We start from the raw sequence: 27,001 nt of genomic DNA on the forward strand, positions 1-27,001 counted from the left end.
AATCGAGAAATAATGATGGCCGTTCGATCCACGTCACACCGTTGGATGAAGGGGACAAGAAACCTCCGGAAGTAAATGGCCGCGCCTCATAAATTGTAGCGCGTCCAAAAGTAACTGCCCGCACGCGCGCCCCAAGGCTTCTTCGCTTCCATCCTCTCACTGACATCAAAACCCCGCTTTTCTCCTCGGAATGAGATAAAAACCGGAGTTTTGAGGGGCTATTGTGGGGCCCGGCCCAAAACAATGGGCTACTTAAGCACAGGCCCGTCCGAAAAGCATCATGTCCGAGGAGAAGTCATAGCCAAAACGTTATTCACGCCCAACTACGGTAAAGGAAACCTGTCCGAGGAGTAACCTCTCCTCGGACGCTACGAAGTCCAGGCCAAAAGCTCGCCCCTACCACTGCAACTCATCCTCCAAGCATATAAAAAGAATAAAACCCAAAATATCTCACGGAAAGCTGCTACCGCCACATTAAATGTGTCACAACCACCCTCTTGGCCGCATTAATGAGGAAAAGACCCCTGAACAGTACTGCCTTGGCCACTGCAACTCACAAGGGGATGATAAAGGTGTCTGATAAGACAGGTGCTCAAGTGAGGGCTTAGATGATCAACAAGTGTAAGGTTCAGATAAGAATAATAGAGCTATATAATGTAATAGAGCCCCTCAAAGAAGGGGACGGAAAAACTGTAGTCATCACTTATGAAATAAAAGTTTCTGGGGAATATTCATTCTGGTGTTTTTATCCTTGTAACAACCTTCTCCATACCTGAGTCCGATCAGGTTCACTAAGGCTAAGTTCTTTCACCCATCCTCTACAAACATTTATTGTGTGTTGCGCTTTGGGCCAGGGCCTGATCAAAAGGATTTGGGCTAGGAAAATCGTGCAACTACAATATTAATAGGTAAAACTTAGAGAAAGTTGAATTAGAATTTGAAATTATAATCCAATTTTGCAAGTGTCTAGATTTATGTGGGGGCTACACCATAATTATCCACTTAAGCATGTGTCATGTGTTTACTATAAAATTAAGGATATAATATTAAGGAAATATAAAATTAAAAAAAAAAAAAACAATTACATATACTCAATAAAAATCACCACATGTTTCTTAATAAATAAATAAAATAAAAATCACCACACGTTCTATCTTATTAAAAATTAGAAAAAAAAAAAAAAAAAAAAAGATAATAAGTAGTATTAAATTTAGGTAAGAATTTTAATATGTGATTAATTATATTTACTTTAAAAAATTAATGGCGAAAACACCATTTTGGTCCTCACATTTTGGAGTTATAATCAATTTAGTCCCTACATTTTAGTAACAGTCAATTTGGTCCTTACTGTTAACTTACTAACGAAATTGTTTATGTGGCAAACGGTGTGCATTGTTAGCATACTTAAAGATGACGTGACTAATAAAATAATAATAAAAAAATTTATTAGTCATTAAAAAATTCCATGTCAGTATTTAAATTGTAAAAAAAAAAAAAAAAAAAAATCTCAAGAATAAAAAATGAAGATCATCCTCAAATTTTCTTGTATTTTCCTGGTAACCAATCACAAAACTCAAACTCAAATTTGTTCCAAATTTGATTTTCTGCTTCTCTTTATTTGTTTCTCTCTTAAACAGTGAAACCCAGATTTGATCCCTTTCCAATATCTACCTTTCTCTCTCTCTTTTATCTCACAATCTCTGAAATCTTGCAGCTAACTCACAATCAAACTAACAGCAACAAAGGCGCATATTCAAATAAAGAATACCCAAAAGACTAGTATTTCAATTGCTTTTTTATATTTTGTCTTGTTTTTGGACAAGCAAAGAGAAAATGGTCCCAGGGAAAGAATTGAAGGAAGGAAGGTTTCTAAGTTTCTGTGTGTGGTATTTGTTATGGCCAACATCGTGTCTAATGGAGTTGCGGCGGTCAATGGCCGCAGAGGAGAGCGAAGACATTTTCTCTGACAATCAAGCGGATTAAAGCTAGGTTCAGTTGTAGACAAGTGAGAAAGAGAGATAGTAATATAAAGAGTTTGAGAGAGAAGAATAGTCAAATATGGTACAAATTTGTTTTTGAGTTTCGTGTTTTGGTGTTTGGCTGAAAAGAATGTAAAAGGAAAATTGGGAATGGTCTAAATTTTTTTTTTCTATCTTTTTTTTTTTAAATTGATAAAAAAAATTTATCTAAATTTTGTTAATTTAAATGCCGACACATTGTAATTTTTTATGTTTATTAAAAAACTTTATTTTTTTATTAGCCACGTCATTTTTAAGTATGCCAATAGTGCACGCCATTTGCCACATAATCAATTCCGTTAGTAAGTTAACGGTAGGGTTTGCCACATAAGCAATTCTGTTAGTAAGTTAACAGTAGAGACCAAATTGACCGCAAGGTGAAAATGATAAGAACTAAATTGACTGTTACGAAAATGTAAGGACCAAATTGACTATGACCCAAAAATGTAAGGACCAAAATGGTGTTTTCGTCAAAAATAATTTGACTAATTAGCTATATTTTATGATAAAAATTGTGTTTAATTTTAAGTGTATCTATACGTATGCATGAATGCATGTGTTACATGTTTTTTTTTTTTCTAAATAATAATTTGACTAATAATTTATATTTTTATAATAAAATTTTTGTTTAATTTTAAATGCATCCATGCATTTGCATGGAACTACATGCTAGTTCCCTTAAAACCCAACACCAAATTGACCAATCATGCACACATTCGCTCCAGCCTGCAATGCCTCCATAAATTCCTTGGTCCTAGACCTTGCAATTGGACCCAAATTGTTCACCAAATCTATAACCCAAAAACCAGGAAAAGTGTTAGCAATCTAAAATCACATTAAATATTAAGTTCTTGGACCAAAATAGAGAAGAATAATATATAAGTACCTGCATGCATAAATAGTGAAAGTCTTGTTGAATCGAATCTTATCCAATACCTACACACATAAATGCAAAACCAATCAGTCTTAATTCTCATCCAAGTAGCTTAATTCCCTTAATAAAAATACCGTAAATTCAAAAATATATATATCAAAAAAGGAGTTTACCAATATTCTTTTTCAAGCAACTAGTTCAAGCCCAAACCCTCCTAAAAAGCCACTGTAAAAATATAGAACCTAAAAAGTTGTTGGAGCCTCTGATAGTAAATGTCTTCAATCTGAAGAAAATAAAAGGAGGATGTAAAGCTAAATTAAATGTCTTCAATCTAAAGAAGAATGAGAGGTCGAAAGTGAGATAGAAACTGGCAGTATACGTGAGTTTGTGGCTCTTAAAGTGTAGGAGTTTTAATTTATATATTCATCCCTATCAGTTGAAAACTTGTAAGTGGGCCTGATAAGGGTATTTTGGGCAATGTGTTAGTGAGAGTTAGAGTTGCATTTTCACCGGATTATCCTTTAGTTTTGTTTCTACTTAAACATAGGGGTATAGGGACATTTTTGAACTAAAAAAATGAGGAATCCAAACAGGAGAAGCCCCTTAAATAGTAGTATAGATACGTGCATGTGCAAATTTGACGTGGCAAACACCACCTATTCTTGCGCACTCATTCATTGTCGTCAACCAAAAAGACACCCTCCTCCACCCTATCTCTCTTGAGAACTTGATTACACCATGTGATTTGTTCACAATTTTATTAAAAGGCTTTCATTTGCTTAAAATTATTTAAAATACTATTATTTTTGCATGCTCATTGTCGTCAACCAAAGATACACACTTCTTCATATTGTCTCTTGAAAAACTAAGCGAAAATTAAAATAAGGCATTTTTTATATTCATGTATTAATTAAATTAATATTTATTTAATATTTTTATAAATTTTTGTATTCAAGTTCTTCTAACATCTCTTTTTCAATCAATAATATAGCTAATCTACTTAATCTTTCTTGGGACAATGTCGATCTTAGATATGATTTTATTAATTTTAATTTTAAAAAACTTCTTTCTACAGAAACAATTATAACATGTATTGTTAGTAAAATTCTATATGCAATGCATACATTTGGAAATGAATATAACCTTTTTATATAATTTAGTATGTCAATTGGAGTATATTCTTTAATTTATAAAATTTCTTTTAAAACTTTTAATCCTAATCAATATCATAATAAATATCGTGTTTGAGAAAAAAAATTCAAGATAAAGACAGTATTTTTGCAAGCTATCATCATCTCGTATTTTTAGACTGGATTTATATTTTATCCGGTTGAATTTTGATTTGTCTATAGGTTAAGGATGATATTTTTGGGATAATTGATTTTGTTTAGACCAAATAATTTTTTGGGCTACCAATGTTTACCAGAATTAATGTACCAGATTTTTTGTTCTTTGGTCATAAGAATGTATCAGATTTTTTGGACTTGCATCTGAAATATTTTTTTTTCCTACTATCCCTACTTTTTCAAAATTTTGGGGTCCCCTTCCACTTGGCAGCCCTAGGCAATGGCCTAATTGGCCTAGTGGAAGGGCCGGCCCTAAGACTACGTTACTTATCTACCATTCAACTAAAAGACTTCTACTTGTTTAAAATTTTTGAATCAATTTATGATTAAAAAATCAAATAGACTTGTTAAATTGACTAACCAATTTTTTCTTTTAGTGGAATGGTAAACAAGTAATGTGGTCCATAATGAAGACTTAATCATTTCTCCTTTCATAGTTGTTTTTTCCTTTTCAGCTTGACAGGAACATAAAAGTTAACACAATTTTTGCTGCACAGTTAGACGTAATAAAATTATGAGTGGTCAAGAAAAAATAGTGAGTTCATACAGATCCACATCTCCACCACTTATAACTTACTATGTAACGAGTTATAATGAAAATTATGTAATTTTTTTTTTTTTGTACTAATATTGCTCCTTCCACTTGGAAAGTAGAAAATTGAAAAAAATATATCTAAAGATAGCCGCCCAGAAATAATCTTTGTTTTATTAAGAAAACGTATAACATGTTTCAAGTTTCAACTATTTGTACCCTTCATCAATCTGGTTGCACCTTGTGCTTAAAAAAGTTGTTTCCAGTTCATCACGGAGTAGGAAGAACCAGACAAGTCCCTATTTAATTTTAGTATATTCTTAATTATAAAAAGGGAGAAAAGAAATTCAGGATATTAGCACCTCTCTGTAAAACTTAAAAGTCTATCTTTGGAAAAATATTACTATTTTTGCTTATCTATTCGCATGAAGAAACTAATCTCACACATCACAACTTATAAATATTTCCATAATGCAAACTTGAACAACCATGATCCATGGGCATTCTATGAGGGGAACGAACTTGGTATAATTTATCCTTTAAAAATTTATAATCCTTAGTTGTCATAGAAAACAATTTATCGCTCGTGCAAACAAAAGGTATAGTTATGTTTTTTTTAATTTAAGAGTTTGACTTATGTTTAGTGTGTGAGTGTATTCCCTTATCTCATCCCCCTTCTCCGTATATATATATGTGTGTGTGTGTTTCTCAAATAAAAAAAGATACTCAGTGTTGTCGAGTCATCCCACATCAGTAAGAAGTGATAATGAGAAAGGGGTTTATCACTTGCTCCGCGACACTAACTGTTGCATGTAATTTTGGTGTTGGCGTGTGAGTGTATTCCCTTATCTCATTCTCTTCCCCCATATTTGTGTGTTTGTGTGTGTGTTTATCAAAAAAAAAAAAAAAAAAAAAAAGACTTAAGTTTAGTGTTTCTGAAAGGAAAATGATTCTTGGGTAACCTCCTGTATATTGCATTATGGCATGGAACCACCTGGGCATTAAATGATGTTTATCACTACTCAAATTCATAATTTTTAGACTAACAGGAATGATGGGTACACGTACATGGACTTTTTATTGGGCACCTCCCTAAGTGGTATATTCTTCCTACTTAGATTAGGTATTACCAAAAAAAAAAAAAAAAGTTAAACAATGTTTATTAGATACATTAAATAAATTTTTTAGAGAGAGCCATATGACACCTGAAAACATTTAAAAAAAAAAAAAAGCGTGACATAGCAATGAGTATTGTAGTGTGTATTTACGTTACAATTGTATTGATTTGTAATTTTCAATTAGCTTAACTAGTAAAGATTTTTATGGTTGAATAAGAGATCTGGAGTTCAATATCCGCTTATACAAAAAATTAATTAGTATTTTAGTCTAATGACAAAGAACTACCGATAAGAGATCCTAATAATACCATCAGAAACTAAAATAAATGCTAGAGATTCAACGCTAAAAAAGAAAAAATAAAATAAAAGAATGTCTACTATATATATATATATATATATCCACTTTATTCAACATACCTAAGATTTCTCACTTCTCTCTCTCTCTTCCTTGTAGCCTCCACTCGAAAAACCTCTCCATTTCCTATCTGAAATCCTCTCTCCTCTTCCTCTTCCATGTAAAAGATTCACACACTAAAACAATCTGCACTATATTGCAACAACAAAAAATTGAATATAATTCTAATGCTTTTTTTTTTTTTTTTTTTTTGCTTTTTGTGTTTCTGTTTTTGTTGTTTTTGAGTAGTGTTATTTTTGGGAAAATCGCGATGTCCAAGGCAGGAGCATTAGATCTCGCATCGGGTGTCGGAGGAATGATCGACAAAAATGAAGTTCTCTCTACTGTTGATCAGTAACCACCATCTCTCTCTCACTTCCTAGATTTAAAGAAATTATGAGGTCCTCATGGTGGACAAGTGACATAGTCCACCATTCCAACAAAAGACTAACCTGTTTAAAATTGTGAAGTTTTAAATAAAAACTGAATATTGACTCAGCAATTTTAAACAAGTAGAAATCTTTTATTAGAATGATGGACCACATCACTTGTCCACCGTGATAACCTTATAATTTCTCATTTAGATTTATGCTTTTCTTTTTTTCAATCTCTGTTTCTCTCTCTAGAACTGTGTCTTCATTTTGTTTCTCTTTCTCACTCTAGAATTTCGTTGAATCTGTTTTTCTTTTTCTTTTTTTCTAGAATTATGTGATTTTTTTGATATCACTGTTTCTCTCTCTAGGATTGTTATTGTTGTGAGAGTTTCAATCTGTTTCTCTCTCTAGAATGATGCTTCAGAACCTCTCTCGCTGCAATGACAAGAATCTGATTTTTTTTTTTTTGATCACTCTTTCTCACTCTAGAATTTTTTGGAATCTGTTTTCTCTTTTTTTTTTCTAGAGTTATGTGATTTTTTTTATCACTGTTTCTCTCTTTAGAATGATGCTTCAGAGCCTGATTCTCTCTCTAGAACTGCGATACGTGGATTTTCAATACGATTCTCTCGCTTCAATGACATTCGAATCTCTCTCCAGGGCTCTAGAATGTTTCTCTCTCTAGAATTGTGGTTGTGAATTTTCTTTTCTCAGCCTGTTTCTCTCTCTAGAATGATGTTTAAATCGCTCTTTCTCTCTCTCTAGAAACATGTTTGGATCTTTCGCATCTCTCTCTCTACATCTTGGATCTTCATTCTCTCTCTCTCTAGAATGATAGATGTTTTAAATGCTTATCTTCATTCAAGTACTGATTTTGATGTTTGTGGGCTAATTAAGCTCCAAAATTCAAATAATCTTAATTATTGATGCTTAACACGTACTTAATACGATTTTGACCTTTGTGGAACACAACAATGGTGGGGATTGATGGATTCAATTCAACGACCTTTTTGTATGGGAATGTTAGGTTTGTGAAAAAAATAGTGGTGGCTACATTGAAACCATCGTGTTTGTTTGGTTATGCCTAGTGGCTAGTCCTAAGTTATACTTGAGCTAGTGATTTAAGGAAATGGGTGAGGCTTATCAAGAAAAAATATGGGACCTTGGAACTTGACTAAGAAATAATCGTTGGGCCCGCTTAACAACACGGTCAAAAGATCATATGTGTGGGCATAGGTTTTATTAGTTCTACTTTGGATATTGTTCTTGACAAGAAAATATACCATGCATTTGGTGCATGTATCTCCTCTCGTATGGGGTGGACCCCACATGAGAGGAGGATACATGTACTGGATGGTATGCTATAAGTTATGAACGCACCCATTGAGTTTTGACTTTTGAGTATACTACCTTGGTGAAGAAAATTTTAACTGGGAATTCACAATAAAAACTGATTTTTTACTTTTTATTGAGGTTGTGTTTTTCTGGCTTTTTTGGGGTTTCTTAGGTGAACTTCAATGGAATCTGAATTCATGGTAAATTTGTGCTTTAGTGAAAAAAAAAAAAAAAAAAAAAAAAAAAAAAAAAAAAAAAAAACAACAACAACAACAACTTGGGAAGCTTTGTGGTTGTTAGAGGTTGGAATAGTTGTTGTGAGGTTTGATTTCCATTCTGTATTTTTCTTCCTCTTTTACCCTTGATCGTCCAACTGGAATTTCAAGCTCTGTTGTTTAGAGGATATGAAGCTTTTTCCAGTGTAGTGTACCAATAATTTTTAATGAGTAAATGTAACGCAACAAGGAAAAAAAATTATATTGGATCCGTTGTGTGTCACATTGATTGTAAAGTTAGTATGCAATGCAACTGTAAAGTATCTGCATAACTGTGGATAAATGAGCTGCCACCCAGCCTTCTAGTATCTTTAGTCATTATTGAAGAATTTTGTATACCATGAGTTCAAACATATATGCATGGCCTGCCTTTTTACTTGAATGTGGAATCACAAGGAACTGGCAGCATGTTTCATAATTTGTTGGGCTAATCGATTAAATATTAAAACATCAATTTTCTTATCCCAATGAGCTTTAACTCAAGTGGCACATTGTCCACTTGTATGAGTAAGGTATAGGGTGAAGTTGTGAGTTCAAGACTCACTAGTTGTGTTTGTGTGATTGCCAATTAAAAAAAAAAAAAAAAAAAAAGAGGACAACATCAATCTTCTTATGCTCTGTAAATGTTAGTATTTCTAGAAAATCTTCTATGATACCCATGGTGTGGCACACATAATGATGTGACTTTTCTGTCATTGACCATTTGTTGGCATAATTGGTTTTTGTGGTAAAAGTTTTGATTTGATGATTTAGGTATGAGAAGTATCATGTCTTCTATGGAGGTGAAGAGGAAGAGAGGAAAGCTAACTACAGTGACATGGTGAGAGCTATTCCCTTTTTAATGGTCTTTTTATTGAAAAATCAAGGTGGTTGTGTATAAAGAATTAACTGCCCACTTATTCCGGCAAAAAAAAAAAAAAACTGCCCACTTGCAGCATGTTCTAAGCAATGCCATTGTATACCTGCCTCTGGAATTGTTCTGTAATAAGCTCTTTTCGTATTAGCTTTCTAAATCATTTTATAAGGTAATTTGACCAATGTGATGATAAAGCCTTGTACTGTATGTATAACGATGTGCAAGCTAGCAACCTGAGGGAATCAGTGACTGAAAGTCAGATTTATTTACCAGTTTTTGTTTGTTGGCAAGGTTGGCCATTGTTATGCTTATATTTGAGCATGAATCTTTTTTCTTTCTTCATTGCTTTATTGGTTAAAATGAGGATTAATGTTCATTTTCTATTGGATTTAAAATCTAACACCTTCTGAATAAGAAAATTGAGCTGTCTCATGTGGATTTCAGGTAAATAAATACTATGATCTTGTTACCAGCTTTTATGAGTTTGGATGGGGGGAGTCTTTTCATTTTGCACCCAGGTGGCCTTTCAAGCTGTGTAGGATAAATTCTTTTCACGAACTTTGCTGGTCAAATCTAATGATGTACATTACTTTTGTTCTTAAAGATGGAAGGGGGAGTCTCTTCGAGAGAGCATCAAGCGACATGAGCACTTCCTTGCTTTACAACTAGGCCTGAAGCCTGGACAAAAGGTTTATTTTTCAGTAAAAGGTGGAGAAACTGACAATTTAGAGATTGACTGATCAAATTTTGACATTTTTATTTGACATGATAGGTGTTGGACGTAGGATGTGGAATTGGTGGACCACAAAGAGAAATTTCTAGATTCAGGTGAATGGCAATTCATGTATTTACACTCTTTCCTCCCTTCTGGTTTCTAGTATTTGATTAAACAAGAGTTTTATGGAGCTCCATCTTTCAACTTGTTTGTAGTTTTCATGTGCATTCTTGGTACATTCAAATCAGATTGGGTTGTGCTTTGTTGTTCTGGATGAATATTCAGTGGGTTACTAACAATAAAATAATAATATCAATCAGATTTTTGAGAAGAGAAAAGTGCATTGGTTGGGTTTTACTAGTTTGTAGGATTGAATTTTACAACCCGTTTACAAATTTCAGTTTTTTCCTTTGAAGAAGCACTGTTACCATACCTTTTGGACTGATATCTTATTTTGTTTAAGTTATGACTTACAGCTTCTTATGTTCATACTAAGTGTAAGTGTTTTAAGTTGCTAAATTAAACCTTTTGGCTCATCCTTTGTGTACTTCCTGGGTACTTGGGTTGTGCCCCTTTCTTTTGATCATTTTTTAATGAATTGATTATATGTGTGTGTGTATGTAAGTTTTTATATTTATTGAACTTTTATTTTTAAGAAAGAGCCTTTTGCTTATGTTTGCAATTATGATTTGTCGCAGCTCAACATCAGTCACAGGATTGAACATCAATGAATATCAGATATCAAGGGGAAAGGTGCATACTGATCTTTGAGTCATTGATATAAAGATCAATTGCATTTAGAAATACTATTTTTACCTCTTGTTTTTATGATTTGATTAGTTGTTCAGAAACCCTGAATAGTGGTTGAGTTTTTTCTTCCCTTTAAGATGATGCCGAAGTCATGGTTGGTGGAAGTTATAAGGACTTTCCTCAATAGGCTTTGTATTTATGACCACTGAAATTCTAAAATTCTTAAATTAGCAATGACACCTGCAAGCTTCTGTTGCTCCACAGGAACTAAACCGCATTGCTGGAGTGGAGAAAACCTGCAACTTTGTGAAGGTTGGTCATATTGCAGGCTAAGTTCATGTTTATGTAGTGCATTCCTTTACTTCCAAATGCTTTTGTCATTTTATATCATTCTTCTGTAAGTATTTTATATTTATTTTACAAATGGGTTTATGGTCCAATGAGCTCTAACTCAAATGACACCTTCTTTCCTTGCAAGAGCAAGATTGAGAGTGATTAGTCCATTCAAGATCCACTGATGCGTGTTTAACTTACCAATAAAAAATGGGGTTTATGGTGAAAGATCCGTGATTGTTATTGATTCTTGATGATGCAGGCTGACTTCATGAAAATGCCATTTCCTGACAATAGTTTTGATGCAGTATATGCGATTGAAGCTACTTGTCATGCACCAGATGTGGTATGTATTCCTTATTCTAATATATTAAAACCTTGGCTAGGATGGCACATCTATTTCCACCTTTTGTAATCTCTCTCTCCCTTCTTCTCCTTTTCTTTCTGGTTCATATTGGTTTAAACTTAGTTCCTTATCTGGATAGTATGGATGCTACAAAGAAATACACAGAGTATTAAAACCTGGACAATGTTTTGCTGCATATGAGTGGTGCATGACTGATTCTTTTGATCCCAATAACCAAGAACATCAAAAACTAAAGGTAAGATATGCTTGAAGCATGAAAAAGATATTTTTTTTTGAGGGTGGAGGGGGTGGGGGGTGTTGAGATTTTATCATGAATCTCATCTTAGGGAGTTATATTTTGTGAGTGTAACAGAATTTCATTGAAACAGGCAGAAATTGAGATTGGTGATGGCCTTCCTGACATCAGGTTGACCAGAGAATGCCTTGAAGCTCTGAAGCAAGCTGGTTTTGAGGTGAGTGCTAGTTACGATTGTTTTTTCTGAATCTTTTCTTGTGATTTGCACAAGTGACAACCCATTTATTTATTCTGCCAAAGGTCATATGGGAGAAAGATCTTGCAGTGGACTCACCTGTCCCCTGGTACTTGCCTTTAGATACTAGTCACTTCTCACTGAGTAGTTTCCGTATAACCACTGTTGGGCGTTTCATCACGAGAAACATGGTAAGATTTGTTTCATTCTAATGTTGCATTAGTGTTGTTAGCTCCCTCTTCCCAACCTCTAAGTTTGTAAAAGCCATGCTTTTGGCTGGAATTGTATTTTGACTTTGAGATTTGAGAGAATTTGTACTTGTGCAATTCTAGAAAGGCAGTTGATAAGTGCTGATTTTTTTGTTAGGTCAAGACCCTGGAATATGTAGGGCTTGCCCCAGAGGGAAGTCAACGTGTCCAAAGTTTTCTAGAGCAGGCTGCGGAAGGGCTACTTGGAGGTGGAAAGTGAGTGTTCCCACTATCATACTTATTTTCTTGAGCTCCATGCTAAATTTTTTATATATTTTTCCTGAGTAACATAAAGTTAGCAAGAATTATATTTTTATTGGGGAAGTTTGTGGCCTCGTGCACAAGCTGTAAATCCAGCATTATATCAGATCCATCTATGTAGGGTTTATTCCTGTAACTAGTGCAAGTATGTATTTTGAGCTAAGTCAATGGTCCTAAAATTTAAAGTGCACCCAAAGCTTGAAAGGATAGTGAGAAGAAATGGTGTTTGAAATTCTTATCTTGAAGTTGAATCATAGTTTCTTCCTTTTGAGTCATTGAGTTAATCTGTTAATATACTTGTGTACACATGAGCTGCTCACATCGTTATATTTCTGTCTTTCAGGAAAGAGATTTTCACACCAATGTATTTCTTTTTGGCCCGGAAGCCACTTTCAGATAATCTGTAATGTGGCAGTGTAAACTAATTAACCTGATACCATAGTCATGGAAATTTCCCAGGAATTCTGTCAGGTAGAAATGTATGTTAGAATTTGGTTTGACCATGTTAATTGACTTTGTGATTTGTATCTTGCTGAGTTTTGAGTTGCCATTTGAAAGTTGTTTGTCTGTGTTTAGTTATCTGTGGGTTCATCTGTACACCTCCAATGGCTTGAGCTATGAATTAGCCTTCAGCTTTATTGGGGTAGTGACTTCTATTTTATCTATCGAATGAAAATTTGGAGGTGCACATTTTTTGTTGTTGGTAAATGTATATGATCACTTTCATTGCCTAGATTACAAGGAACATGATCCTCTCTATTCCCAAATTACTTGCAATAGAGTCAATTTCATGGTTAAAATTTTATTTCTTGGATTTAACAACGTATATAGGGTGCCAAGTCAACGTTTAATTTTAAATGATGTGGCACTTGATATACCTTTAGATTGTGTTTGGAAAATTTGAATTTGGATTTGGATTTTAAATCAATAAATTTAAAATGTCTTGGTTTCAAATCCATTGATTTTAGATATCATTGAAAATCCAAAGATTTTTGAAGATTGGATCCGTGGGGTTGAGTAAATTGAAATTCTTGATCTTTTAAAATTATTAAAACAGGTATTAGGATTTTAATTATTCAAATCCAAATCTAAATGTCCAAATTTTGTTATCCAAATGAATCATTGGATTTGTAATATTTAATCTAAATCATGAAATGAATCCATTTCAAATGGAGAGGATGCTAATACAAATTCCAAGAGCTGCCTTGTAGCATAATGGATTGGGTCCAGCAGCATGTGACAAATAAATTGTACGGTTCTGCTAATTAAAGAACTAATACCTTGTTTCTTGAACATTCTTATGTTTGCACATTTCTGGATATGATTAGTTTCGAGTATTTCCACAATGTATCCTCATTGATGGTACTTAGCGTGATGGGAAGAAAATGAATCATTAATGGTACTTAGCGTGATGGGAAGAAAATGGTTTGTGCTGCGATTATGTTGTGCAAGACACATCTAGACAAGACATGGAACAACCAGAGTCTGTCTTTTATGGGTGCCGGAATATGCAACATTATTTGTATCTATTTCCCTCTATAAATTTCATAAATACTATTACACACCTTGCTTTAAAAATCAAAGGATAGTTATTGGTTTGCCCCTTTCACCTCTCTTATTTAGTTAATTGTTGACAGTAGACTACATCTAAGATAATTTGAGAAGCCTCTTACTTGAGTGTGATGGTGTAGGTAGCCATAACTAAACAATAAGGAATACAAGGTAGAATTAGCAATTTTTTTAGCCCTATAGTATTTTATTAATTCTCTGTTGCAGCCAACCTGTTATGACAAATGACCAAACTGTGAGTTCTGAAAGTATATATTCGCTGTCAATTTTCTTATTCAAATATTTGTAAAAAATAAATAATTAAATAAAGTAATAAAAAAGATTTGGAAGTGTTAGCTGTAGTTCATGTGAAGGCAAAGACACTTCTTTATTTTAGAGGATTAAGCAATTCCATGTCGTAGGAATATACTCTTTCAGATTGACACTTATTTATTTTAGATCACAAGCATCGAGAGAATTTATAAAATAAAAGGAAATGTGTGATCCAAATCCAAGTTTGTATGAAGACATAGTTATAGTGGTGGCCAATGGCTATCTCTAATATTTTACCTAAACCAATTATTGCTAGAAGCCAAGAATTGGCTATGGCAAAGCTTGGATTCTCCAAGACCCTGAAAATGAAAGGATATAATGATAGTAAAATTCCTTGTACTATGAGAAATGCTATGTTGTGCATAACCGGAAAAAAAAAATGATCTCTAATATGAAAAGCTGAACAAATGAAAGAGAAGCTAATGTATCAGCCTACAATTGTGATGAATGGACTAGGACTATTTCATTTCGTGAGTCACATGTAAGATTTGAAACTAAGTTGTAAGATGTCTTTTCTTGAAAAATTCATACTTCAAAAGAAAAAGAAAAAAAAAAGGAAGGAAATGACAAATTTGAACAAAAAGCATCAAGAAATCAAAGACAAAGAATATCCGTGACTTGCACCCAAAAAAGGAAGAAGAAGAATATGCTTGAAGGAATAAGGCAAGGGAACCATCAAATTTGGCTTGGTTACTGAAGCTAGAAGCTATAAGCATTTGACTCTTTTACATTTTTATATGAAAGTATATTTCACCCTTCTTGCCAAAAAAAAGAAGCGTTCCCACATGTTAGTGTATAGCTTAGACTAGTTTAGCCCATTGGGCTTAGCCCAATATACTGTACTTGTAGTTTACTCCTATTACTTGTTTTACACACATACCTAGCCTCTATAAGGCTCTCTATTGTACATTGTTATTTACATACATCAATATACAGACTATTCAGTCTTTCTCTCACACTTTATATTGTTAACATGGTATCAGAGTCATTCCTCTGACGTTCTGGTTCCTGTGGACATCTCTAGCGTTCTTCCGCTGCCCTCGCCTTCATCCAGTAGTCACTGTCAGAAGTGAGTCACCGCTGTCACGCCCACAGTCCAAGCAACTCTTGGATCTCATCATTCTGCTCATCCAGCTGTCAAAGCAAAGGCATAGAGTGACAGAACAGATGATCCCGAGCAAAACCCAACCAAGAACGGCAAGAAACCACCTCACACGCGCCCCCATGCGCCAGCTAAAGTTTCTGCCTCATGAGCACGCGCTCCACGCGCCGTCCATATCCGTCACGTGCCAGGACACACGGCCTCCACGCGCCACACGTGCCTGCCACGTCATCACACGTCATCCGTTGACCGTTGACTTGACCAGACCGTTGACCGTTGACTTTGACCAAGTCAAAATATTTCAACATGACTTGTCTTGCTCAATTTTTCGCGTAGATTCTGATTTTGGGCTCTGTTTCTGCATTTGAGGTCTCAAAATCTCACTTTTTGGTCATTTTCTTCATTATGGCTCAACAAAATGAGCAAGATATCATACGTCTTATCACCATTATGTTGGATGGTCCTACTAGCTATCATGCATGGTCTCAGAATATGACTGTCTTTCTCAAGGGTCGTAAATTGTGGAGATATGTGACTGGTTCAATTCCTAAGCCAGTACCAAACCCTAAGTCCAAAGCCACAGCTGCTGAAGAGTCTTCCAAGACTGCTATTACAACAGATGATTATGAAGAATGCCTAGAGGAATGGGAGAGTATTCAGAGTAAGATCTTGTCTTGGTTTATCAATACCTCTATTCCCTCCATTCATAATCTTCTTCCTCGTCTTGAAACTGCTGAGGCTGCTTGGAAATTTTTGGCCGATCGCTATAATTGCACTAATAATTCAAGCTTGGAGTTCCACATTGAATCAAAGCTTTATCAAATGCACCAAGAGACAGGTTAGTCTATTTCTGATTTTTATTCTCAGACTTCTACTATGTGGGAACAACTCTCTGTTGCAGATCCTCCACTGGTGTTTTCTAAGGACATTGAGCTCTTTGTCAAATATCAAGATCGCCGTAAATTTATACACTTCATGATGGGTTTACGTGAGGATTTTGAGCCTACTAGGGCTTCTCTACTTAGCCGGTCTCCTACTCATTCTCTTGATGCTGCAGTAAAAGAGCTCATTTCTGAGAAGAATCGTCGGCTTACTTATCACATGTATTGGCTACACCCTCTCCACAGCCTTTTATTGTTGCATTCACTGCTCCTCCACGAATAAACTCCGAGCGTCCCACCTCTCAGTTTTCCAAAGGTACTTACTGTAAGTTTTTCCATGCCAAAGGCCATGACATCTCTGTTTGTCACAAACTACAAAAATTTGTGCAAGAGCAGAATAAAGCTTCTCTTTCTCAGGCAGTTCCTGTATGTCCTTCAGATCCATCGGTTCCTACAGGTCCATCTTTGGCTTCCTCACTTACTACGGTTGATATTGAGGCAGTTGTTCAACAGGTTTTATCTCACACTTCCACTGCCCTTTCTGTCACCTTAGGTAAATAACCTTGGTTTTTTGATACTGCATGTTGTAACCATATGACTCCTGATGAATTCCAATTTTCTGATAAGGCACCCTTAGAACATCTAATCACCATTTACATTGCTGATGGAACTCCTATACCTGTTAGTCATAAAAGAACAATCTCTTCTCCTTGTTTATCCCTTAGTGACACTTTTCATATTCCAAAGTTATCCCTCAATTTGCTTTTTGTTGGTCAACTTTGTGAATTAGGCGTAGATCTTCTATTTACTGATCATGGTGTGGATGTGTAGGATCCCCGGACGGGTCAAGTGCTTGGGACAGGCCATAAGGTTGGTCGCATGTTTAAGGTTCATGACTTGAAGATTCCTTCACAAGTTGTTTCTGCAGCTGCTACCACTGCCACCTCCTCACCTGATCTATGGCATGCTCATCTTGGTTATCCATCTTTATCTCGTCTTCAGTTGTTAGCTTCTCGAGGTCATTTAGGTTCAGTTCAGTTTCAAAAATTTGATTGTACTTCTTGTCATTTTGGCAAACAAACAAAATTTCTCTTTAATAAAAGTGACTCCTTTTCTTCTACCCCTTTTGATCTTATACATTATGATATTAGGGGTCCTGCACCTGTTCCCACTGAGGGGGGATCTAAATATTTTGTCATATTTGTGGATGATTTTTCTCGATATACTTGGATTTATCTACTTCACCATAGGTCTGAACTTGTGTCTATTTACCAAACATTTCATAAAATGATTGAAACACAGTTCAATCACACCATTAAAGTCTTTTGATCAGATAATGCTCAAGAATATAATGATAAATCTTTCCTATCCTTTTTAGACAGTCATGGTACCCTTCCTCAACGGTCTTATCCTTACACCTCTCAACAAAATGGTCGTGCGGAACGAAAACATTGTCACATTCTTGATGTTGTCCGCACCCTTCTCATTTCTGCCTCTCTTCCTTAACTCTTTTAAGGTGAGGCCACACTCACCGCTGTGTACACCATTAATCGTATTCTTTCACCAACTACATACAACAAATCGCCATTTGAGCTTCTTTATGGTCAAACTCCTGACTACTCCTCTCTTCAGGTTTTTGGTTGTGCTTGCTTTGTCTCTCTTCCTCCTCATAAACGAACAAAGCTCCAGCCTCGTACTCGTCTCTGTTGTTTCCTTGGTTATGGTGTATCTCAAAAGGGGTTTCGCTGCTATGATCCCATTTTTCATCGTCTTCGTGTCTCCCGTCATGTTGAGTTTTGGGAACATCGTCCTTTCACGAGTCTTCAGCAATTTCCTGCGTCCTCTTCCTCAGAGTCTCCCATTTTTACTGATCTTTTCAAATGGTTTTTAGACCCCTTAAAACACAATTGAATTAACCTAGGTAATTAGCCAAGTTGTTACTTAGTCCAATTTAACAAATCTAGGTTATCACAATCACAACAATCATATCATGCAAAGCAGCGAAAAGATAAATAATACAAAGATATGATCACCCAGGAAATTAAACCAGTAAAAACCTGGGAAGGATTTAACCTAACTATCCTCAAGGTAAACTTGAACCCACTATCTTGAAAGAATCGAAGTTCATACAATAAGACTTACAAGCGCCCACGCTCGACTTCTTATTGCTACCCACCAGTAGAACTTACTGACACGACCACGTGCAAGTTCCGAATCCATGGACTTCTTCTTTCTTGGATTCACCACTAGATACAAGCACACCTGCTTGTGTTTCTTTAAGCTTTAATGGCAGCAACTGAGTTAATCATCAAGGTGTAGATAATATCTCCTCCTTGAAAACCCTAAGTTTTAAACAAACTAGGGCTGAGTTGGAAATTTGCAAAAAAACGCATTCTGCCCGAGATTCGATCGAGCTAGGCCGAAATGCACAGTAACTTCTGCATTAACTCGATTCCAACTTTACATAAAAAATACAACTTTGAGCAAGACTAAACACTACTAACCATATTGTTTTGATCATGGTTTGCCAACAATACACATTAGAGTTCTAAATACATAAAAACTAAGTCTTTAGAACCTAACATTTTCCTCCCCCTCTATCCTGAACTTGTGGAGGATTCTTCAACATCGGCTGCCTTTCCAAATGACTCATCTCTAGTTCTGTTCCCAGCATATGACCCGCCTGTTTTGGATCCTGTGGCACCACCCTCTTCTGAGACTCTTGTTGGTCCTGAACTTCGTCGTTTCACTCGGGTAAGCATTCATCCCCCTTATCTCACTGATTATCACTGCTCTTTGGCTCTTGCCACCCTTTATGAACCTCACACCTATCGTGAGGCCCATACTAACCCTCTTTGGTAGCAAGCTATGAATGAAGAACTAGATGCCCTTCATAAGAATCACACTTAGGATATGGTTGATTTGCCTCCTGGTCAGTCTGTAGTAGGTTATAGGTGGGTTTACAAGATCAAGACCAAGGTTGATGGATCTGTTGAACGATATAAGGCTTGCCTAGTTGCCAAGGGCTTTACTCAGGAGTATGGTATTAACTATGAGGAAATATTTGCTTCTGTTGCTCACCTTACATCTGTCAGATGTCTCATTGCTGTGGCTGCTGTTCGCCGTTGGCCTCTTTATCAAATGGATATGAAGAATGCTTTCCTCAATGAAGACCTCCATGAAGAAGTGTACATGCAACCACCCCCTGGCTATCCACACACAAGCATTCAAGTTTACTACCTTCGCCGTGCTCTTTATGGCCTCAAGCAGGCTCCTCGAGCTTGATTTGAAAAGTTTAGCTCAGTTGTTGCTCAGTAGGGTTTCACCTCGAGTCCTTATGACACTGCTCTCTTTGTCCGAAGATCCTCTGCCGGTATCACTCTTATTCTTCTTTATGTTGATGACATGATTATTACTGGAGATGATTCTGCAGGTATCCGCTCTCTTTAGCACTTCCTTAGTCAGCATTTTGAGATGAAAGATCTAGGTACTCTCAGTTATTTTCTTGGGCATGAGGTTACCTCATCCTCTGATGGATACTATCTTTCCCAGGCTAAATACGCTTCTGATGTTCTCTCCAAAGCCGGTATCACCGACAACAAGGCTGTTCCCACTCCTTTAGAATACAATGCAAAGCTCACACCCTTGGATGGTGAACCTATATTCGATGCTACTCGCTATCGTCAATTGGTTGGCAGTTTGATCTATCTCACTATTACTCGTCCGGGTATTTCACATCTGTGGGTATGGTTAGTAAGTTCATGGATGCCCCTCGTTCTATCCACTATGCTGCTATTCTTTGGATTCTCTTATACGTCAAAGGCACACTTTATCATGGTCTACATTACTTCTCTCGATCTTCTCTCGAGCTTCATGCTTATTCAGATGCTGACTGGGCAGGTGATCCGACTGATCGATGCTCTATCACAGGTTTCTGTTTCCAGTTAGGTACTTCTCTTGTCTCGTGGCGTAGTAAGAAGCAAGGTGTGGTTTCCCGTTCCAAAACTGAGGCTGAGTATCGTGCCCTTGCTGACACCACTTGCGAGCTTGTCTAGCTTCGCTGGCTCTTGGCTGACATGGATGCTTCACAGCCCACTGCCACTCCTCTTTATTGTGATAATCGTAGTGCTATCTACATTGCTCATAATGATGTCTTCCATGAATGGACCAAGCACATTGAGATCAACTACCACATCACTTGCCAGCATCTCAAGAAAGGAAATCTTAAGTTGTTCTCCATCTCCTTTGCTGACCAGCCTACTAATATCTTCACCAAGACTCACCCGCCTGGTCGTCTTCGAGATCTTATATCCAAACTCCAGTTGGTTACCTCCTTGCCACCTCGAGTTCGAGGGGGGATGTTAGTGTATAGCTTAGACTAGTTTAGCCCATTGGGCTTAGCCCAGTATACTGTACTTGTAGTTTACTCCTATTACTTGTTCTACACACATACCTAGCCTATATAAGGCTCTCTATTGTACATTGTTATTTACACACATCAATATATAGACTATTCAGTCTTTCTCTCACACTTTATATCGTTAACACCACAAAAGGTAAAACTTTCCTTATGCAAGATAATCAAGAGAAAATTTTTAGAAAAAATTAAAAAAAAAATTAAAAGATAAATCATAAAAATCAGCTCCTAGGAGTCGCTTACTCACTTGGAATCAACACCAAGCAAGAAACTTAGGCAGTGTTAGCACCCAATGTAGTGGAAAATCTCAAATAATTTTTTTTTAATAATCAATAGTCTAATAAAACATAGGACAAAATTTAGGTACAGTACCTTAAGTGCTATTTCTTAAGTTCCCCTCTTCAGATTTCGCCATGTGGCTACTTTACTGAAAAATACATTTCCATTCCATAAGAAAAAATCCACATGACAAAATTTTAAGAGATGAACTTAAGGAACAGTACCTAAATACTATACCTAAGTCTCGCCCTAAAACAGAAACCATTGCGAGTACAAGAGTTCAAATTATTAAACTCTAAACTGATAATAATCTATAAAACTAATCCTTATTTGAACTCAAAATAAAATGGAATCCTAAAATAATTCAAGTACATAAAAAATCCAATTTAATAAGATGTGTTTTCCTCATCACTTCCCTTCCCTCTCTCTCCTCTTATTCCTAATGAATGAGTAAAAAACCTCTCAATTTAACATATGGGCTATAATTTTGTAGGTTGTTTGTGCTTACATAAGTAACTTCTTATAATATCACATTTTGTATTATCTAAGTTCTATTGTCACCTCTTAACAAATACTGGCCTATTTTTTATTCAAAAGTGTGCAAATTTTATAGTTTAAAATCATCTCTCAAGTTGATTCTTGCAGAATTGGTCAATTAAATTACTTGTGATCCTCTAAAGAATCCATTTTTTAGAATACAATGACCTACCATTATCGATCAAAATTTAAAAGTGCCTCACCACGTTATTTAGATGAAAATTTCACACTAGTATTTGTTTTAATGAAAAAGCAAGGTCATAATATATGGCAATATATCAAAAGTGGGTCCAAATTATGTGTCATAGACTCAGTTGAAAAGCATCGCACAAAGTTGATTTTTGTAGAACTGGACAATTAAATATCTTTGATTCTTTCTCATAAACTTATGATTTCTAATGAATTCATTTGAGAATACAATGACCTACCTCTAGTCCATTACCATCCATTAATTTTAAAGCGTGCATAACCTCATTATCAAGGTTTTCAGACTTGGACTGTTCATTGAACCGTAAAAGGGAGAGGTTCAAGGTTTTTGAGATCGAACCGAGGTTGAACCAAGGTCGAACCATGATGACGTCATAATTAATTTAATAATTAATTAAAGCCTAAATATAGATATTAAATTTATAAAACTAGCAAAATTGACAATATATCTATATATGTGAGGGAAATTTAATGATTTTCAAGCATATATTTAATAATTAAATAAGAAAGTTAATAAAATAAAATAATAACCATGAAAACATTAAAATTTATGATTAATTTTTGAAGTAAAGTTGAATAGCTTTGAAGGATTTTAATTATAATTTTTTTTTTTTTATTCCTTGTAAGAGATGGATAATTTAATTAAGTAGAATAAAATTGTGTTAAGTTGGTTTTTTTTTAAAAAAAAAATTGCTAAGGGGTTGGACCTCATGATTCTCACTGGTTCGTGCGGTCCAACCCTGGTTTTAGGGGTTCATGGAATTAGCAAAAAATCCGGTTCTTTAGGCTTAAAAAACCGGTTTTCATCCTAGTTTTCGATTTTCACCGTCCGACCTCTCGGTCCGGTTCAAGTCTGAAAACCTTGCTCATTATTATATATTAATATTCTTCTATTAAAAAAAAGAAAAAAAAGAAAAGAAAAGGAAGTTCATAAATTATAGTAATGGATGAATGTTAAAGGAAACAGATTTCAAAAACCTTGCAGCTTAATTGACTTTTTTTTAGAGTTTTCAATGGAGATTTCGATGGTTTAAATATTTAAAAAATAAATATATAAAATAAAATAAACAACTATTGTACTTGAAGTATAATTAAAGTATCAAACCCTCTTCCTCATCCCTTCATCACAAAATTTAGGAGGACAGCTAGCAATGAACTTTCTCAAGATTACACTTTCCGTATAAAACATAATAAATTTCACAATTATTGTGAGTAACATCTTCCATTCTTTTTGATAATCAAACAGAATATAGAATAAATTATGTGGTTTCAACACCCCCATGAACAGCCTTGTTACCACAATAACGCATTTGGGTCACTGACACATTGATGCTGCCCTTGGAAGCACCTCCATGTGATTGGTGGTGGTGTTGGTGGTTGTCCTCAAAGCCAGCCGGTGGGTGGTAGTACATGGGGCCGGTTTGTGGGCAGTGAGAATGAAATCTTGCTGCTATTCTCACCCCTGCATCCAACATCTCCACAATCTTCCCCATACTCATATTTCTTGCATATAACAAACGGCATATTCAGTGCACAAAAATCATCTAGTAAGAGGTGATTGATAGACTGTCTCTCCCTTGATCTTGAGTGTGTACGAGATGACCCTTTCTCTCTTTTTCCAAGAGAGAGAGAGAGAGAGAATGAAAGATTTGTTAGAAGACGTCCCAAATGTTGGAACTCATGAAACGGTAGAGAAACACAGAGAAATTTTTGGAGTTTGGCGTGTTGGACAAAATAGGAGAGGGCAACATGTTTTATAGTTGGCTTTCCTCTGTCAACGTTGTTTTGTTTGGTATTTCATTTCACATTTACCCACTAAGGCTTCATTTGGAAGTTCATAAGGGAATGGAATTGAATGATCATAGGGGAATGGAAAAGTATGGAATGGAATGGAATGTATTTAAGTAAGGGAAAGGAATGGAAAAGAATGGAATGAAATTAAGTAACCTTGCTTGGATGTTTTAAAATAAAGGAATAGAAAGTAATGAAAATGAATGGAATGTAAGTAATCTTATTTGGGAGCAACATAAAGAGAATGAAATAGAATCATTTTATGACAATATTACTATTAGACATCTATTTTTAAAATAAAGAGTTGAATATATAGGGGTATTTTGGGAGTTTTAGTAAAAAAAATCATTAAATCTAATTTCATTCCCTCTCATTCCTCCCAATTTCGGGGGGGAATGAAAATTTAAGGTTTTAAGGAAATAGAGAGGAATGAGTGTTCCCTCATACACATTCCATTCATTCCCACTTAAACTCCCAAACAATGGAATGAGTTTTTCATTCCCTCCATTAAACTCTCAAACAAAAGAATGAAAGAATATTCTAAAATGATTCTTTTCATACCTTTCCATTCCATTCCCTCCTCCCAAACAAGGCTGACTACACAGCCAAACTTCTTCCCAAGATTTTAGGTTCCTTTCACATTATGATTGGTGAAAAATATGGAAGGCTATGTATTTGTAAATTTTGTTATGGGAAGTGTTGATGGATGCTTTAAGGTCATTATGATAATAAACTATTTATAGAAATTTTTTATGAGAAAAAAAGAATGGTTATGTTAACGGATGCTTTAGGGCAATTGTTAATAAACTATAATAGGAAGATTTTGACACCACTTTTATGAAAAATATAAAAAGCTGCCAACAACATTTATTGTTTTATCAACTTTTTATATTTCCAATGAAAGTGATGTCAAAACTTTCTTAAAATGGTTTATCATATTAATAATTGCTCTAAGGATAGGAAAATTATTGAATACTCCGAGAGTACCATAAATGTGTACTCCCCCCTCTCACATGAATTGTGTGTCCTACCATAAATTTAATTGATGGGACCCACAGTTATGTGAGAGAGGGGAGTACACATCTATGGTACTCCGGGACTTATCATGACACTATTTTAATTTGCCACATACATATATTAAGAATTAATAAATGCTTAATTATGAGTTATAGTGCACGTTAAAATAAAATAAATGTCACATGCATTTGTTAAGAATTATTAAATGCTCAATTATAATTTATAATGCACATTTAAAAATTAAAAAAAAAAAATGATTCATTGGATTATGCTATGCACGCAAATTTATTGAGGTTATGTATATTTTTTTATTTTCCCATAAATTTTTTTGAAAATATTTCATAAATTAATGTTCTTAGGGCATCGATATATCTACTATTTGATTTTATTTTTTGAATAATATACAAGAATATTATTTAATAAAGTAATTTTTTTTAGAAAAATTTAATAAAGTACTAAATGTACCTTTAAGTCCTTAACCACCGAAGTTTTAGGATGTTCTTTAACAAAAGCATAAAGTTTAATCCCAAAATTTTATGATTCCTTTCACATTGTGATGAGATAATATTAAAGAGGAGTTAATTTGGAAGGGGCATGTATTTGCATTTTTACCCTAAAATCTTGTTATATTTTTATTTGTCAAATATACTTCTTGTACTTTGGATTTATTTATTTATTTATTTGGTCTTATATCCTGGACACCGCTAACCATTGTCCTTAACCCTAAATAATAATAAAATTATTATTATACCACACAAAATATTGTTTATGTTTCTGAATCTTGTTAAGTGATTGATTGGCCTAAATTAATCGCTATCATTATTAGGCATGGCGATTTATTTTAGTGAAGGGTCCATAGAACATAACAATACAATATATAATGAAACTTAGTACTAATTTTTAAAGATTTTGTGTTTGCAATTGCAATCAAGTATCCCATTCCATATTAGTTAGTTTTATTTTAATTTGATATTAAACTTGAATTTTTTTACTTTAAAAATATATAACATAAGTATAAAAGTTAGACTGATACAGATGATATTAAAAAAATTACTACGTAATGTTTCACGAATTACAAAGTGATAATACAAATATTTATTTATTTATTATTTATCAAAAAAAATTTATTTATTAATTGTTAAATGATATTAGTCACATTCATTGAAAATTTATAAGTTTTTTGTAATGAAATTTGTAATAATTTTCAAAGTTTTTGTGTTCGTAATTACAATCAAGTATTGCATTCCATAATAGTTAATTTTATTTTAATTTGATACTAAACTTGAAGTGTTTTATTTTTAAAAAGTATCACTTAAGTATAATGGTATAAAAGTTAGACTGATGCTAGTGATATTAAAAAAATTACTACTTAATGTTTCACTGATTACAAAAAGTAATACAAATATTTATTTATTAATTGTTAAACGATATTAATCACATTTGTTGTCAATTTATAAGTTTTTTTTTATAATAACTTTAATATTTCTAAAAATTTAAGAACAAATTAAATATTAGATACCCTTATTCTTGAAAAAAAAAATTAAGCTAAACTATGAGTTTAAAACTCAAACCATACAATTTTTCTTTTTCTTTTTTTCTCAAGCATAAGCATTGATTCTCTCACTAGTCAAGTAGCAAAAGGGGAATTTTTTTTTAAAATAACAATAAATATTAAACAATTTAGTTAATTGTCATATTTCAAAACAATTTTGAAAAATAACATCTCGAGTATCTAAAACTCGAGTTCCAGATGGAACTCGAGTTTTTAAGTCTCGATTTGGAGAAAAAAAATTGCGCTGAAAATCGAGTTTTATAAACTCGATTTCCATAAATTGCAAAAAACGCCGCTATATGGCTTTAAAACGTCACTATAGGAATTAAAAACGCCACTATAGGGCACTCTAAACCTGGTACTTACAAAAATTTTTTGCAGGAAAACGCCACTATAGGGATTTAAAACGTCACTGTAAGGCTTAAAAACGCCACTATAGGTGAAATTTTTTGCATAAAACTCGAGTCTTAAAGACTCGAGATCTAAGTGGCATTTTCCCACTCAGAACGCGAGTATTTGAAGGTCGAGTTTTTTAAGTGGATCTCGATTTTTTGAAACTCGAGATGCTATTTTCCAAAATTGTTTCAAACGTTGTCTAACTTACAAAATAGAAAGGCTGAAGGAGGTTATTTCGCTCAAAACCTCAGCAAAAGGGAGATGCATCATGGTAGCGACTAGATCTATTTTTAAATGGTCTTTATCTCATTGATTTCATAAACTTTGAAATGAAATTGAGACAAACAAAGAATTCCATTTTTCATGGTACATACTAAATTATTATATGGATTTTTCTAATGTGTGCCCTTATTATATTATATAACTATTCAAAGTTTTTGTTAGACCTAAATATAGGGACTTCGTAGCAAGAGCAAAACCGCATATTGCTTATGTTGTGCCACCCTGTATATTTTTGAATGGAGCTTTGCACACAGTAGCAATCACTTGTCGCCACCGTTTCATTCTGTCGTTTGACATCAATGATGAGAGCTTCCGTGAGATAATATTGCCTCCTAATCACTTGGATGGAGTGCCTGTAAATTTTGACCAACTTGCAGTATTTAAGGGGTCCCT

General features: G+C 34.4%; 1 protein-coding gene across 1 annotated transcript; it reads left to right on the forward strand.

Annotated features, from left to right (window-relative positions):
* Window positions 1-6,272: 6,272 nt before the first annotated feature.
* On the forward strand, window positions 6,273-12,956 carry LOC126706188 (cycloartenol-C-24-methyltransferase-like). The gene is made up of 14 exons (XM_050405507.1): window positions 6,273-6,403; window positions 6,532-6,636; window positions 9,020-9,086; window positions 9,567-9,640; window positions 9,727-9,811; window positions 9,895-9,950; window positions 10,536-10,590; window positions 10,852-10,899; window positions 11,183-11,266; window positions 11,406-11,522; window positions 11,656-11,739; window positions 11,823-11,948; window positions 12,124-12,221; window positions 12,610-12,956. Exons 2-14 carry the CDS (start codon window positions 6,554-6,556, stop codon window positions 12,671-12,673), a joined length of 1,041 nt encoding a protein of 346 aa, XP_050261464.1. The 5' UTR covers window positions 6,273-6,403; window positions 6,532-6,553; the 3' UTR covers window positions 12,674-12,956.
* Window positions 12,957-27,001: the final 14,045 nt, after the last annotated feature.

Source organism: Quercus robur, chromosome 11, assembly GCF_932294415.1.
Source record: "Quercus robur chromosome 11, dhQueRobu3.1, whole genome shotgun sequence".
Lineage (NCBI taxonomy): Eukaryota > Viridiplantae > Streptophyta > Magnoliopsida > Fagales > Fagaceae > Quercus > Quercus robur.

Bases quoted from the DNA above. Each gene is read 5' to 3' on its own strand.
- LOC126706188 (XM_050405507.1), top strand. From the start codon at position 6,554: ATGTCCAAGGCAGGAGCATTAGATCTCGCATCGGGTGTCGGAGGAATG. The intron at 6,637-9,019 runs GTAACCACCATC...TTGATGATTTAG, and splicing joins GTTCTCTCTACTGTTGATCA to GTATGAGAAGTATCATGTCT. The intron at 10,900-11,182 runs GTTGGTCATATT...TTGATGATGCAG, and splicing joins AAACCTGCAACTTTGTGAAG to GCTGACTTCATGAAAATGCC.